This window comes from Trichomycterus rosablanca, chromosome 5 (assembly GCF_030014385.1).
Source record: "Trichomycterus rosablanca isolate fTriRos1 chromosome 5, fTriRos1.hap1, whole genome shotgun sequence".
NCBI classification, from domain to species: domain Eukaryota; kingdom Metazoa; phylum Chordata; class Actinopteri; order Siluriformes; family Trichomycteridae; genus Trichomycterus; species Trichomycterus rosablanca.
In genome coordinates this window covers 9,194,220-9,210,151 of record NC_085992.1, presented here as the reverse complement: position 1 = coordinate 9,210,151, position 15,932 = coordinate 9,194,220, and the positions used below count along the sequence as shown (strand labels likewise).

Here is a 15,932-nt window from a genome sequence, read left to right as displayed (position 1 = left end):
GAGTCTTGGCAGAGGACTTACATATGAGAGTGCTGTGCAAGTTTTATTTTGTATGTACATAGAGTTACTGCAGTTTATACATACACCGATCAGCCATAACATTAAAACCACCTCCTTGTTTCTACACTCACTGTCCATTTTATCAGCTCCACTTACCATATAGAAGCACTTTGTAGTTCTACAATTACTGACTGTAGTCCATCTGTTTCTCTGCATGCTTTGTTAGCCACCTTTCATGCTGTTCTTCAATGGTCAGGACTCTCCCACAACCACCACAGAGCAGGTATTATTTGGGTGGTGGATCATTCTTAGCTCTGCAGTGACACTGACATGGTGGTGGTGTGTTAGTGTGTGTTGTGCTGGTATGAGTGGATCAGACACAGCAACACTGATGGAGTTGTTAAACACCTCACTGCCACTGCTGGAGTGAGAATATTCCACCAACCAATAATATCCAGTGACCACTGATGAAGGTCCAGAAGATGACCAACTCAAACAGCAGCAACAGATGAGCGATCGTCTCTGACTTTACATCTACAAGGTGGACCAACTAGGTAGGAGTGTCTAATTGAGTGGACACAGTATTTAAAAAGTCCAGCAGCACTGCTGTGTCTGATCCACTCATACCAGCACAACACACACTAACACACCACCACCATGTCAGTGTCACTGCAGTGCTGAGAATGACCCACCACCTGAATAATACCTACTATGTGGTGGCCCTGTGAGGATCCTGACCATTGAAGAACAGGGTGAAAGCAGGTATGTAGAGAAATAGATAGACTACAGTCAGTAATTGTAGAACTACAAAGTGCTTCTACATGGTGGATCGGATCAAATGTACAGTGAGAGTAGAAACAAGGAGGTGGTTTTAATTTTATGGCTGATCAGTGTATGTACCTATGTTACATGTGTAGTAAGCTTTCTAATTTTAAGTCCACATTCGTAAATTCAACACGGAAATCCTGGAAAACTTTAATTTTGACAGAGGACTTTTATTTTGACAGTGTGATTCCAGGTTTGTGTAAAGCTGTCGCTGTTACACTGGTGATAGTTGGAGTTTAGACTGACAGGACAGACGCAGAAATAAAGCAGGAATGGCTAAAAGTGATGCAAGCTCTTATTTCAGAAGAACGAGTCTCTTCTGGATTCTAAGTGTATCTATCTCTATGAGTTACTACACTGTAAGTATAGTTATATTATAACCACTAAGAAGTGATGAGAGCTCTGTTTATCACACTGATTTATTCATGTAGTATCTCAGTATCAATCCTTGATATATCCTCGCATTATCAAACTTGTTCATAATGAAGTTAGATTTCTCACAGTGATCATGATGTGTGGTGAATGAACTGTGTGGCTGGGTGAAGTCATGAGTTGGAGTAAAGGTGACAGATCAGAGTATATCAGATAAACAGAACAAAAAGTGTTTGAGTAACTTTGCTTTTCTTTATCTTACAGCAGCTGATAACACACATGGGTTCAGAGTAGCAGGATCATGTATTATTTGTGTGTGTAAGGAGAGACATTCAAGCTAAAGTTACCACAGGTTACAGTGAAACAAAGCAGCTGAATGACTGCATTTGTTGAGTATTTATTTATTAGGATTTTAACGTCATGTTTTACACACTTTGGTTGCGTTGATGACAGAACAGGTAGTTACTCTTTCACAAGTTTAATAGCAAACACAATCATGGACAAGTTTGTCTCTCCAATTTACCTCAATTGCATGTCTTTGGACAGTGGGAGGAAACCCACGCAGACAAGGGGAGAACATGCAAAATCCACACAGAAAGGACCCGGATCACCCCACCTGGGGATCGAACCCAGGACCTTCTTGCTGTGAAGTGACAGTGCTGCCCACTGAGCCACCGTGCCGCCTTGCTATAATCAAAGAAAAATAAATAATGGAGTAGATAGTTTGTTAATACTGCCATGTGGGCGCTCAGGTGGCTGTTGTTAATACAGGGTGGGAGCCGGATAGAGACTCCTCATAACTGAGACAATTACACCCTTTGCTGGCTGACTGATGGCGCCAGCACAGAGTCGAGAAAAAAAGTGCTGATAAGGGTGTGGCTGTCCGTACACAAAGCTGATCCGCATATGAACCACGTGCAGGTGAAAAGATGCAGTATGCCACTGCACACGTGTTGGATGGGGTGTTGTCAGTCTCGCTCTTCTGAATCAGGGCGGGGATCGGCATCAGTAGAAAGGAAGCGTAATGCAATTGGGTAATTGGATACGCAAACAAAATATTAAAAAATACTGCCATGTAAGGTTTCATTTTGCCATGTATGTTTTTCAGTGGGCCGTATTCTGGCCACAGCAGATTCCTTATGACAGTTTGGGACCACTTGGTGCTCTGACAAAGTATCTGGTTAAAGAATATTACACTTTTATGTACAAGGGGTGAGTCTCTCCACCAAACACTGTACTGTATTACTGTATCAGACCTGTATATGAAAGTTATAATTACATGCTATATTATGGTGGTGTGTGTGTCAGATGGTGGATGGCTTGGACTGTCCATGCTGTTGAAGCCCTCGTGGCACTAAAACTATGCAGGTAAGAATCATGTCGATTACTTGACTCAGTTGTTATAAAGCTGTATATAACTGTATCTTTGGTTGGCTAATTTAAAATGTTCACTGTAGATGAAGTCTTAAATGATTATAAGTATATATTAAGTAACAACTCAACACATTTTACCAAACATACAGTTTACAACACCCATTCAACACCAGAAAACCCATTACTCAGTAAACCAGTTCACCAAATTAGTTTATTCAAAGCAGCTGTGCTTAATTTCATCCGGCCCATCTTTAATCTTAGCATTAAGTCAAGTCCTGTGATGAAAGTTATGCCATAATTAAAGAACATTCCAGAACATCTGTAAAAAAAAGTTGAAAAAATACAATACAGTGAATGTAAAAAGTCTAAACACCCCTGTTACAATGCAGGTTTTTGTGATGTAAAAAAACAGAACAAGATTAATAATTTCAGATGTATATATTCCATCTTTAATATGACCTATAATTCAACTGAAAAAAACAAACTGAAGTCTTTTAGAGGGAAAAAACCTAAAACAGTTTGATTGCTTATTGGGGATGTGACTGTGTTTAGAACAAACCAATCACATTTTGAACTCATCGAAAATAATAGTCAGTGACACCTGCCATTAAATAAAGTGACTGATTAAGTCCATGCACTCTAAACTCCACTATCACTATATAAAGAAATCTTGACCAGATGTTACTGACCTGCGACTCAAGAATGCAGTAACACTTCATCCACAAAGTCACGAAAGAGTCCCAAAAGAATTTTTGCAATGCAGGGTGGGGTAAAATTCCTTTACAGTGATTTTTGTTAAGCTGCAGTTTTGCTGCTAACAGTAGTGCAACCAGTTTTTGTTTAATGATGTATTTGTTAGTGTTAATTGTGTTTTAAAAGTGTTGTTTTACTCAAATACCTGGGTTTAAAATGTTTAGTTTTATAATTGTAAATTATAAATTATAATGCATTAAACACCAACATGGGCAGCCTGACATTTACCTATTCAAAGATTTACATTAATAGATTCATAAATATAAGAATCCATATCATAACTGTGTAAATGTAGAGGTAAGAAAAGCTGTAGAGATATTTTAGTTAGGCAGGACGATTTGGACAGAAGGTTCTCCATGAGCAAACAAAGTCAAAGTGTTTCTGACGTTTCATGAGGTAACCAGTTGATATTTGAATTTTGGCATGACACTAAATTTAAACCTGCTGACTAAAAATATTCTACAATTTCAAGCACAACTATAAGTATTTTTTTCCAAAAGTTTAATTGTATTAAGCACCAGTTGTTTTCAAACTGGCAAGCCAAAATTTTAGTTTTAGTGCTGGTATTTGCCACTGTTGTGCCACCCTACTCTGCCACATGGAGGCAGTATAGTATCACATTGTCGGTTGGTGCTTTCTAATTGTAATTCACTGTTTGTGTCTGACTCTGTGCAGTGATCGAGGAATTGTTAACCCTTCAGCTCGGTTCCAGTGGTTTGTTCAGACATTACTGTTTGGCTTTGCATCTCTGGGTTTGCTCATCAAATACAAGCCCGGCAGCCGAACCAAGCGACACTAAGCAGCTGCAGACATGTACTGCTCTGAAATCAGACCTCGTTTTTAAACGGATGAAGCAGGAATTGATTGAAGTACATTTCCACAACTGAACAACACTTGCATTCCATTTTACACTACATATCTCAGAGAACATAGGGTTAACAGGATTTTGTATTATGGTTCTAAAAATTATCTATTTTTTATTCAGAATAAGCTGTAGAGATTTTAAAATGTTTAACTGCAGCTGCAAAATAAAAGGACACGTGTTGGTAAATGTCTTGTGGACTTTCCACAATTCTCTCTTTATTTCTTTTTTATGCTGTTATCATGGCGAGACATGATTTCACCCACATTAAGCCTTTGGCCTTGGCCCTAAGATTCAAGCATTAAATAGAGCTACTAAGTGTAAAGTGAATACTGTTATTAAATGATAAAATTCTATTAAATAATGAATTTATTGTCTGCATTACCACTGATTAATCCTATTCCATAACAAGGCAAACACACACCTAGGGCAATTTTAGTAGCTCCAATTAACCTGACTGCATGTCTTTGGACTGAGGGAGGAGACCTGAGCAGCCGGAGGAGACCCACACAGACACGGGACAAACAGGCAAATTCTACACAGAAAGGACATGGACTGCTCCGCCTGGGAATCGAACCTAGGACCTTCTTGCTACCCAAGAGCCACCATGCTGCCCTCTATTAAATTGTAGTCTAAAAAGGGTTATAAAGGACTTATTATTTACAAATAGAGAAAACCCCTCTTGAACAGTGGTGAATATTTCCAGTGGTGACCAGCTTAGCATCATTCCTTAAAGTACACTTGGGAAATTCATAATTAAAGAACTTAGACAAACATCTAAGGTATTGTGGGGACTTGATTTTATTAGATAAGGTCACTTTTTATTATTCCACCATTAGAAAGGGACTGGAAAAAACTGTTGACCAAGATATGTCCTCTGGCATAAAGCTAACACTGTATTCCACAAAGAGTTTCCTCCAGGTGCTCCAATTTTCTCCCGCTGAATTTTCGTCCTCCTCTTTAGGCTGTTTCAAGCAGAGACACAGTAAAGCACAGACATGTTGGAGGGAAACTGATTCTCACTGTTTCAAAAAAGCTTTGGATTCCCCTTAAAATAAGGAAAAATACAGCATGGAGACTAGTGAGCTGTGAAATGGGCAGATTGGGTTTGCATTTTAGAAACCTTGCAGTGGCTTCATAGCTCTTTAATAAGATTAATGTGCCTTTTGATTCAAGCTATAAAGTTTATTTATCACGTCCTTTTCCAAATGATAATCATTGCCAGAGCTTTCTTGTTTTAAACTACAGATCACACAACACTGCATGTGAATAAACTGTCAGTACTGTCAGTCAGTATTGTTAATACCATGTATTGTTTTTATGTAGCTCAGTAGCTCATTGTAAAAGGCTTACACACTGTGGTAAGCGGCAATCTGTGCCCACCATCATGATGAACAAAGGGCAAACTGCTTAACACGTGAAAACAGCCTGAACAACTACAGTGTGTAAGCTGTACTGCTATTTTTGGGAGTCTTGTTTGTATTTGCTAGTGGATCTATCTGCACTGACATGGTCTGAGAACAGAATGACCTTAGCTAATGGATTTAAAGGATTAGGCATCACTAATCATGCATCTCTTCATGCACTCTTGCCAGTCTTTATTCAAGTGTATCACACTCTGTGCAGCACTTTCACTTAGTTATTTATCTTCACACACATCTCCCTTGGCTGCTCACCGTGTCATGGACCATTTAGTCCTGTAATGTGTATAACCATGTTTAACGGTTTAGAGTGATTTATTATACTTCTACCAGGAGGAGTTTTTCTTCAAGGATGTTCCTGTCTTTGGCTACAATCTTCCCCATTTATTACCTACAATCTCTCGCTGCCACTGGGAAGCACCCCATAGTATGATACTGCCATCGCCATATTTTACTGTAGGGCTTGTATAACCTAGATAATGTAAGTTTTTCTTCTAGACATAGTACTTGGTATTCTGTCAGAAAGGTTTAATTTTTTTCTCATTAGAACAGAGCATCTTTTTTCTCATGTTACCAGAATCCTGACATATGCTTCCATAGTATCCTCCATCGTGCCACTCTGCCATAAATACTTGATGTATGGAGTGCTACAGAGATGATTGTCCTTGACATTAATCTCTGCCCAGGACTTTTGTAGCTCTTTAAGAGTGATCATTGAACTCTGTCTTACCTCATTGACCAAGGCCTTTCTTGCCTGAATGCCCAAATTGGCTAGAAGGCCAACTCTAGAAAGGTTCAAGGTTGTACCAAGCTTCCATTATTTCAAATTTATTTGGGCCACTATAAACCTGGTGATACTCAAAGGCATTAATTTTGTTTTATACCCTTCTGCTGATCCATGCCTTTTACCATGGAAATCCACTGACAGTTCCTTGAACTTCATGGCTTGTTTATAGGGTACATTATAAGGCAAGTGTTATGATATTGCCTCTTTTTTCATTAGCTGGTAACACATATAGCTACACAAATTTCCTAACAGATCAGTATGAAAAAAAGAAGTTGCTTATAGCACATTGATTCAATTTATTTATTATTCAAGAAACATTTGAACAAATGTGGCTACATTTTGAGCTAATCTTTGAATACATGTGAGGTTTGTATTTAGTGCATGCAGTTCAATTAAGTTACTAGTGCATCAAATGGACCTTTTATATTGAGATCCAGCCCTTTTATTTCTAATGACAATTTGTCAGCAACACTTTATCCTTTGACACTACAGTGTACAGGTCCCTGTTTTTTTGATGGATAAGGTGTCTGAAAAATTGTACCAATAATTGGTACCAGTGCACCAGGTAGAATAAAATGGTTTTGCAGCATGTTGCATTCTGGGATGCAGTATACCACGGTTTAAAAAACAAAACAAACAAAAAAAACCCTCTAAAATTCAACCCAGGGATACAGTAAATAAAATGAACCATTCATGTTAAAAACTAAAAACTTGCTGCACTTGATACAAGACAACTGAAACACACTAACATGCCACTACTGTGCCATTTAAAGGTCCTTTGTCATTGATTCTTGGCTTATAGGGTGACCCAAAAACTGACCATACCAACAGACAAGAAAATATCCATGAAGTGCATCTGTGATAGGTTTACCTGATATAATGATCAGTAAGTGTGGTTACAAAACAGGTGTAACTACTGGAAGCCAGGAAACCCATTGCATAATATTTATTTAGTCTGTTGTGTCTGCAGAAGCTATTTATGTTGCATTAGTGTTGATGTGTGCATGCTTGTGCATAATCAGTGTGGCAGTAATATTGCTAAGTTCACTGATCCAGCCAGTTCAGTGTGGGGTAACGATCAGACAGTTTCTTGTGTAGATGGCGATTCTGAGTCTGATCCATCACCTCGACAACACACTCCACCTGTTAAAACACACCAGCAAAGTCAAACTCTTTAAAAATAACCACACCATAATAATAGGATCTTCTGTTCAGATCTGTAGCATGATTGGCTCTTCAAGCAGAGCTCTTAAGTGACAGCACTAAGGCCTGTATTATGCAATTAGGAGACAGGAAGGGACAGCTTAGACAGGAGCTCATTTCTTACCTCTGCCTTAAAGAGATCAGCTCTAGTACTGTACCTCTTGTGACAAACTTCTAAAAGCCTAAAAAGAGAAAAGAAAAAATGACACATTACTTAAAATCAAACCCTCCCAAATGTAGAATGTAATACTAATAGTGAAGTGGGATCATTATCTACCCTGCACAATTGTGCAGCAGGTTTGACTGGCTATTGAATGCACAGTTCTGCTTGTTTTAGGTGCTTGAATGCTGAGACTACTGCTAGTAATTTGTAGTAATTTGTAGTAGTAAAAACTACTTCTAGTAATTTGTATAATGGTAGTTTATTATAAAAACTTTGAATTAGGGGTAAATACATAATTTGAAAAATAAGACTTAATCGTAATACATAGGTCGATAAATCTAAATTTGCTATGTAACCACAAGTCCGTAAGCAAACTAAATGCACAACCTTTTTGTGTTTCCTCCTTCTTACCTGACACCTTCTCGTGCCAGTATATCCAGTAGCTTAGCCATTTCTCCTGGGCAGTCTCCCAGCTGAACACTGAAGCGGCGCACACGATCGTCCAGCACCAAAGCTCTCTCCACACATTCCCTTTTTACATCGAACTCCATGTTAGCGCTGCTCACCAACACTGCAACCCTGTAGGTATTCATTCCCCACACACAAACAACACATTATTCGGATTACAGCTACACATGTAGGATTAAAATATTATTAATTAAAAATAGACAGCAATGCATCAAGAACCATCATTCATCAATAGAGGATGGGATTTTTTTGGCAAACCTTTGTCAAGCACTACAAAACTTTACTGTGCAAAACAGAAGCCTAATAGTATGCATGTCTAGAAACAGTGTCAGCTGTTTTGTTTTTTAGTGTTTAGTAACAGACAATGTTACTACTGTGTAATCTATATCCAAAATACTGCCTGACACCTGAACAGTGATGGCTCTTACAAACTGGTTTGCTTTACTTAGCTTTGTAATCATAATCCAACAATAATTTAACCTTTCTAGGTTGTTTTAAAACTCTGCATCTAAATATCAGTGGTTTCTAAACCAAACCAAAACTACTTAGATGCATTTAATTAGTGTTAACTTAGCAAATGAGGTGATAGACTATTAACCAGAGGGGTGCTGGTTCAAAACCTAACACTGCTGAGTTGCCACTGTTGTGTCCCTGAGCAAGGCCCTTAACCCTCAGTGGCTTTCAGTGTATTTAGATACAACTGTACCTTACTTTGTATAAAGGTTCCTGCTAAAAGCTATAAATGTCATAACAGCAATATCTCACTAGCATGCTGATCCAGTATAGTTATGCTAACACCTTTTGCTAGTGTCTTAGTAAAGAAAAGATACGGAAAAGAAGAAGCTCAGCACACCTTTTACACCTTAACTCTAACAGTTGACCAGCCAATATGGCAGCCAATCCCAAGGCTCCTTCAGTATCTACAGTGGTGTGCTCATACTCTTGAAACCTCAGCATCGCCACCAAAGAGTCTTTTTCTCTAAAAAAAACCAACAAATCATGATCATGTTCAAGTTGGACACCTCTAATAAAAAATAATTGACATTGGCAAAGCATTGTACATGCTAAAGATTTACCAGTTATTAACATTTTGTATTTTGAAAATGGACAGTGTACCTAACAGTAATCACTTTATCCACAAATCTTTTGGCCAGTTGATACGTTTGTGCTCCCAAAGAGTGCTGCACAAATTCTGTAAAACAAAAATAAATCAAACATGGGTCAAAATGAGTTAATCAGATAAGGATAACAGACTAACTAAGACAAGAAATGCAACCAAATATTGAAGAGATAGTGAATGAAAGAGAAACAAATGATGGATTTATAATTAAAAGCTGTGTATATAGACACTAAAATGTATGTATGCTTACCTCCATAGAGCTTTTTATTTAGAGTGCAAGAGAAATCATTGATTGGAGAATCTGTTTTGAGGGACTGCAACAGGAGTGGAAACCCCTCTGGTTCAACACCCTGTTGGAAGAGAAAACACTAATAAAATGGAGAATGGAGAATAAATAATGGAGATATAAAACTAATGAAATGGATAAAGAGAATCACATTCACACTTGTGGAGAGTTTACAGATACCTACAAGTGACAGGTTTATTTTTGATAATGGGGTGAGGAATGCCATCTTCCTCTGCTCAAAAAGTGTGGCCAATTTAATTTTATGATCTTGCAACACGTAGTCTGTAAACTTTTTACTAAGCATTTATACAGCAACCATTAATATAAATACTTTTAAAGCAGTTTACTGATATGTGTAATAACTTGAAAAATATAAAACATGGCTAATACCAGGGTTGGGCTACATATCTCTGGGTATTCCCTTAAATCAGGTTTTATTTATATAGCATTTCACAGTTGCAGTCTGATATATCCCTCCTTATAATCCTAAACTTTTCTAAAGAGCTAAATTCCAGCTGTACAGTGATCCCAAACACACTTTTAGGTCAAGCAAAGCTTGGTTAGGGAATATTCTGGCGGGGCCTCCAGATTTAAAACTCATAGGAAATCTTTATTGGGTTCTGAAGAAAACAGGTGCAGCACAAAACCCTTAAAAAGATTTCACAAGAAAGGTGTCAGGAGGTTCAGCACTTTTGATAACCACTTTTCAGAGGTTATCAAGACAAAACAATGTTCCACTTTAATTTATGGTTTACTTAATGGGCTAAATTGAGCAGGTGGGCAAACATACCTCTCATAACAAATGAGTAATAGAACTACTTGTCAGTTAAGTGGACAGTGGGCTCTGTTCTGAAAGCCTAGGGAAGGGAATGGAACTAAATAAGAGGGGGAGAAGCATCAAAGCATAAAGTAAACCTACAGTCCTACAAATATACAATAATAAGACAAGAAATAGATCTCGATCAATCCCTGTCTTAAATTAAGTAAAATAGTTTTTTTAATACTGTGTTATGACAATGTGTTTTGGTTGAATGTCAACTCCTAGTTAATAATACATACTTTGAATATGCATTATTGTATTGCATTACTATGACCCTTATAAAAAACATACTATGACTAAGATGCTAGGGTTAAGATGTTTGATGGCAGCTGCAGCCGCAACTAGCACACTGCTTTGTCCTCCAGCAGGCACAATGACAGCATCCAGCTTGGGCACTTGCTGCTGGATCTCTATGCCCACTGTACCTAGACCTGCCAGGTATACTTGACTGTCATTTCTGCAAAAGAGAAGGAAACAGATGGGTGATTAAATGAGTGCATTACAGAACACAAAATGCTCTTCATATTCTAATTAAGTTTTTAGGTTTATACTAATTTATCTTCTTAGTGTAGATGTATTATTAAAGAAGCTGGACTGCATTTGAAGAGGCAGGTGTTGTTGGAGAGAGAAGGAATGTAGCAGAACAAATGGTTGAGGAACAGTAGTGAGGTACTTACTCTTCCAGGCAGAGATAGCTGTTCTCCTTGGCCAGGTGACATGCATGGTTTCGGGAGTCCTGTACTGAATTACCGTAGGGGATAACAATGGCACCGTAGTCGCGGTACATGCGCAGACGTGCTGGAGAGCTATACGCAGGCATTATAACAAAGACTGGGATGTTCAGACTCGCTGCATGGTAGGCCACTGCCATGGAGAAGTTACAGTCTGTGGCCACAATAACACCTTTCTTTTGCTGATCCTGTGAAACATAGTTTTAATGAGAAACCATGGACCAGTAAGGCTCGAAAGTGACAGGATTAAACATTTGATTCAAAACTTGGTGTTTGAGTGGGTCATTACGTGTTTTAGTGAGCAGAGTAGATGAAAAACTCCTCGTTCTTTTACTGAGCCTGTGTAGTGGAGGAACTCTTTCTTCAGATAAATCTCCATGCCGTACAGTTTGGATAGTCTGGAATACTGCAAAAATAAAGTTAGACATTGTTTGGTCTGCTGCAACGGTCTGTCTGTCCAAACCCACTAAACATTATTCCATTAAATGCTTTTCATTCCTTCTAAAACCAAACAGTTCTTGCTTAAATATTCACAGGAGGAAAACCAGCAAGACACAGTCCCCTGCCAGACCTCTTCATCCAAAGAAACATGGAGTGTTTTTAAAACCATCACTTTATTACATAAAACACATATTAAATAATATCCTGTGTTTAGTTGTTCGGTTACTATTGTGTTTGGATAATAATTTAAATTATATCAGGATATGGCTTGGATGAGGATGAGGGACTAAATATTTATAACAGGCTAGGGAATGTAATGTATAAATATTTGTACAAATGTAGGTCATGTGGGTGGTCAGTTCTAAAAACTTTCTTAAACTTGGTATCATACTGTGCAAGGCGTCTTCTGAATCGCTGACTGCTGAATTTTAAATGCTGCTGCACTGATGTCCTCAAAGCAGAGGTGCTCAGCAGAAGGTTTGAGTGCTGGCATGGGTGCAGGCATGCTCTCTTTGTTGCTCTTGATGGAGGGTTTAGGAGGAGCCATTAATAGCACTTCAGGTATTCCTACAACTTTGGTTTCGAATGTCTTTACATCCCCATTTATGTATTCCTCTGCACCAAAGTCTCGGAGACGCTCAGGGCTGATAAGAGTGGGTCGATAGGCAGAGGTTCCATTGCTCATGGCTTTATCTTTGCGGCACTGGCCATCGTTAGATGAGCAGCTCTGTTTGCGACTGGTCAAACGCTGCTCATCACTGTAAGAGAGAGATATAGATCCTTATTAGGGGGTTATTTATGTGAATCACAAACAGTTTTTTTATACTTGAGAAACCTCATGGACCTGGCTTGTTACTCACATTTATCATTCAGGCATTTCTCCACTAAGGTGCTGTCAGCACTGTATTAGTTTTTGTGTGGCTTTGGTGGAAAATATATCTGCACAGTTGTCACTCTTAATGGTGGCTTTAAATAAATAGAATTATTCGTGGAGTTCTATCTATCTAAAAAATACATTTATCTACCTATCTACCCATCCATACATACATACATACTGTACATCCATCCATCCATCCATCCATCTAACCATGACTGCACAAGATTTGATGATTTTGCATGAGCATCAGTTCATATGGAGGCAGTGGCTGGATTTATGTGTTTCAGAGAGAGAACTTGTTACCCTTTCACCTGGTCATTATGGTCATTATAACAGCCCCTACTTCACTGGCTTCAAAGGCTTTCCACATGATTGTAAAGTGTGTCTGTTTAAATTTGTGCCAGTTTAGCCAAAAGGTCAGGTACTGCTGTTAAATAATGAGGCCTGTCTTGCAGTTGACATTCCAATTAATCTTTTAATGCAGTTGTGGTTCTGCTTAGTTTTTTTCTTAATTTAAAATTGGATTTGGATTTGTAAAAAAGTTGCAAAAAGAATATATTAAATGTGATAAGTAATTTATCTGTTTAAAATTGCACACAATTGTACCCTTAATTTGCTTTATAAAGCTAAAGACTTTAAGGTAGTTAAAAAAGTCAAAATGATTGTAAGGAAAAAGGCCATATGAATACGTTCATACTGCAGTTATCACAAAATTGGCTAAAGAAATACATTGTAGTGTCCTAATGTGTCCTCATCAAATATTTTCACTCATCAAAGGTAGAAAATTGAGGAAACGACACTTTTCTTTTGCTGAGATTTAGAGGTTTAAGTGTTCTGTAAACAGCTAGAACTTTTGTCATTGTGATTAAACAGAAACAAAATAATTCCAGTCTTCCCAGGGAGAAGACTCAGTTATTATCTTGAAGTCTCAATTACAGATGGCTCTTGCATGCTTTGAATTAAAACTAGACAACAATTTAAACCAGTGTATCACTCAAGAGCCCCGAACTGGCATATTTAGACAGTACTATGAAATAGAATGTTTTTTGTCAGTCTTTGAATAGGATCACAGTCTGGCTTTGTTTCTCAGCCCTGAAGCTCCAGTATCCAATCAGCTTTGCTTTATTTACAGATGTGAACTCTTACCCAATTCTTAATGCCCTGGCCATGGGTGCAGGCCACTTGAGCAAGAAGTAAGCAAATTGGCTACTCTGACCTGTGCTGTATTACTATTGCCAACAGGTGTCTAAATTAAATTGAATAAAATACATTATATGTAGCATCAGTGCCTGACCAATTTATCTTTTAATTAAACACACACATCAAAATCCTGTGGAAAGTCTTCCTTCCCATGGTCTTTTGAAAGACCTTCCAGAGAATTGGAGGCTGTTATACCTGCAAGGGGAGACCAATCCAAAATGAATTCCCATGGTTTTGGAATGATATGTCAGAGTCCTAGTTAGGTATCCACATACTTTTGGCCATATAATATATAACCAAATATGCCAAGTATTTTTGTGACCATGAGTCTAAATTGTGTAGATTCATCAGATTCAGTCAGATAAAAAATGTTGCAGAATTTTTTGAAAAAAATTAACACTGACATGACATACATGTCCTGTACAAGTGAGTGTCTTAATACCTTTAACTTTTCTTTAATTACCGAGGCAGGAAGAGAAGGATGAAGGAGAGGAAAAGACGTAAAAGCAAACACACCACTGTGTGAAAGGTAGGCAGGATGGACCTACTTTCTGGACCAGACAGGAGGTGCAGGGATGAAGGTACACTAAAAAGATCTTCCCCTGACGGTGCCAATACAGAAGCCCCAGGTGAAGCTTTAAACTTTGACATAACAGATGCTTGAAAAAGTGGAGTTTCAGCAGTGGATGATTTAGCTTTAGTGCTGGAGGAGGTGGATTGAGGCTGTGATAATTCTTGTTTTGCAGTGGTAGGTAGAGGAGCAGTGGAGGATCTTTGAGAGGTAAATGTTGCTGAGGATGAAGCAGATTTAGGAATCACGGGCTGTTTTTGGGATTTACTACAACAAGGGAAATCTACAGGGTCTTCAGCTGAAACTAAAGGAGCTTCTGATTCAAAGAGACACTGGGAGTTGTTGAGGTTTTGAGAGTCTTTAAGGCTTTTAGTCAGACGCTTCAGTTTCCCACCTGTGCCAGAAGGGATCGTAGTCTTCATCGTCGCTGCATGCTCTGCGTTGTGACAAACTCTCACTCAGATAGTTTGTGTAGAAAAACTGAGCAGCGAAGTTCATCCTGGATCTTGGTTTGTAGTGTTAGTAGTAGTTGAAATATCTCCTTTTGTTGTGGTATTTCCTTTCCTGTGTATAGAAATGTTAGAACAGCAGAAGTGAATGGTGCAGTGTCAGAGGCTTGTCCCTACACTGCAGTGATACACACCACTGGCTTGTCCTGTGAGGCTATTTAAAGAGGGATTACCAACAAAAAAATGACAGCCTCTGTCTGAGCTTTACCCCCCTGTTGGCCAAGCTCTAAACTCTATTCCTGTATCTATCCTGGTTTAAACTGAACACTCACGTGGGCTGATCAGATGCTCCAATGGGATAAATGAAGACTTACCACTTATCTGAGATACAGTAATCCCAGGCCTTTGGGTCTGAAAGAAAGGCTGGAAAACCAAGAGGCTAGCAGAGGCTACCGTCCTTTAGAGGCTGTGATGAGGGGTTGTTTTTTTAAATAACTTAATCAGGACACAACCCTGATATTAGCAAACACACATAAACACCTTCAGGTTTGTTTAGAACTCATTACACTATGTCATCCCCTTGGCCAAAATGTCAGTATGTCCCTTGGGTTCCATTGCTGCTTCTTTCCTAGCCCACAGTAGTTGACCACAGCCAGTTGCCTGATACAATCAAAGACACGCTTAAAGTACCAGTGTAGGGAGTGAATTAACAAATGTGTTGGCCACAGCCAAAACACCCATGATTGTCATTTTTAGAATTAGTTTTTATAGGAGCAGAATGCAGTTCCCCTACAGGGGTTCCACCAATGAGAAATAATTTTATTTTAGTATTACTGCACACACTGAATTTAGTTCTCATTACGATTACTGTTTGTGTGTGGCATGTAGAATAGATTATATAGGTTTTTTTTATTACATTGTATATACACTGATCAGCCATAACATTAAAACCACCTCCTTTCTACACTCACTGTCCATTTTATCAGCTCCACTTACCATATAGAAGCACTTTGTAGTTCTACAATTACTGACTCTAGTCCATCTGTTTCTCTGCATGCTTTGTTAGCCCCCTTTCATGCTGTTCTTCAATGGTCAGGACCCCCACAGGACCACCACAGAGCAGGTATTATTTAGGTGGTGGATCATTCTCAGCTCTGCAGTGACACTGACATGGTGGTGGTGTGTTAGTGTGTGTTGTGCTGGTATGAG

At 38.6% G+C, this 15,932-nt stretch overlaps 2 protein-coding genes across 2 annotated transcripts; one reads left to right on the top strand and one right to left on the bottom strand.

The window, feature by feature from the left end:
* Positions 1–1,045: 1,045 nt before the first annotated feature.
* On the top strand, positions 1,046–4,375 carry tmem254 (transmembrane protein 254). Its single transcript, XM_062994825.1, has 4 exons — positions 1,046–1,184; positions 2,306–2,409; positions 2,506–2,565; positions 4,000–4,375. Exons 1-4 carry the CDS (start codon positions 1,098–1,100, stop codon positions 4,121–4,123), a joined length of 375 nt encoding a protein of 124 aa, XP_062850895.1. The 5' UTR covers positions 1,046–1,097; the 3' UTR covers positions 4,124–4,375.
* Positions 4,376–7,208: 2,833 nt separating this feature from the next.
* LOC134314713 (L-threonine ammonia-lyase) lies at positions 7,209–14,696 on the bottom strand. The gene is made up of 11 exons (XM_062995405.1): positions 14,167–14,696; positions 12,018–12,384; positions 11,475–11,591; positions 11,132–11,373; positions 10,746–10,911; positions 9,599–9,698; positions 9,345–9,420; positions 9,082–9,207; positions 8,172–8,339; positions 7,722–7,779; positions 7,209–7,537 (listed from the first exon to the last, which is right to left on the bottom strand). The coding sequence occupies exons 1-11, from the start codon at positions 14,694–14,696 to the stop codon at positions 7,439–7,441; spliced, it is 2,049 nt and encodes a 682-aa protein (XP_062851475.1). The 3' UTR covers positions 7,209–7,438.
* Positions 14,697–15,932: the final 1,236 nt, after the last annotated feature.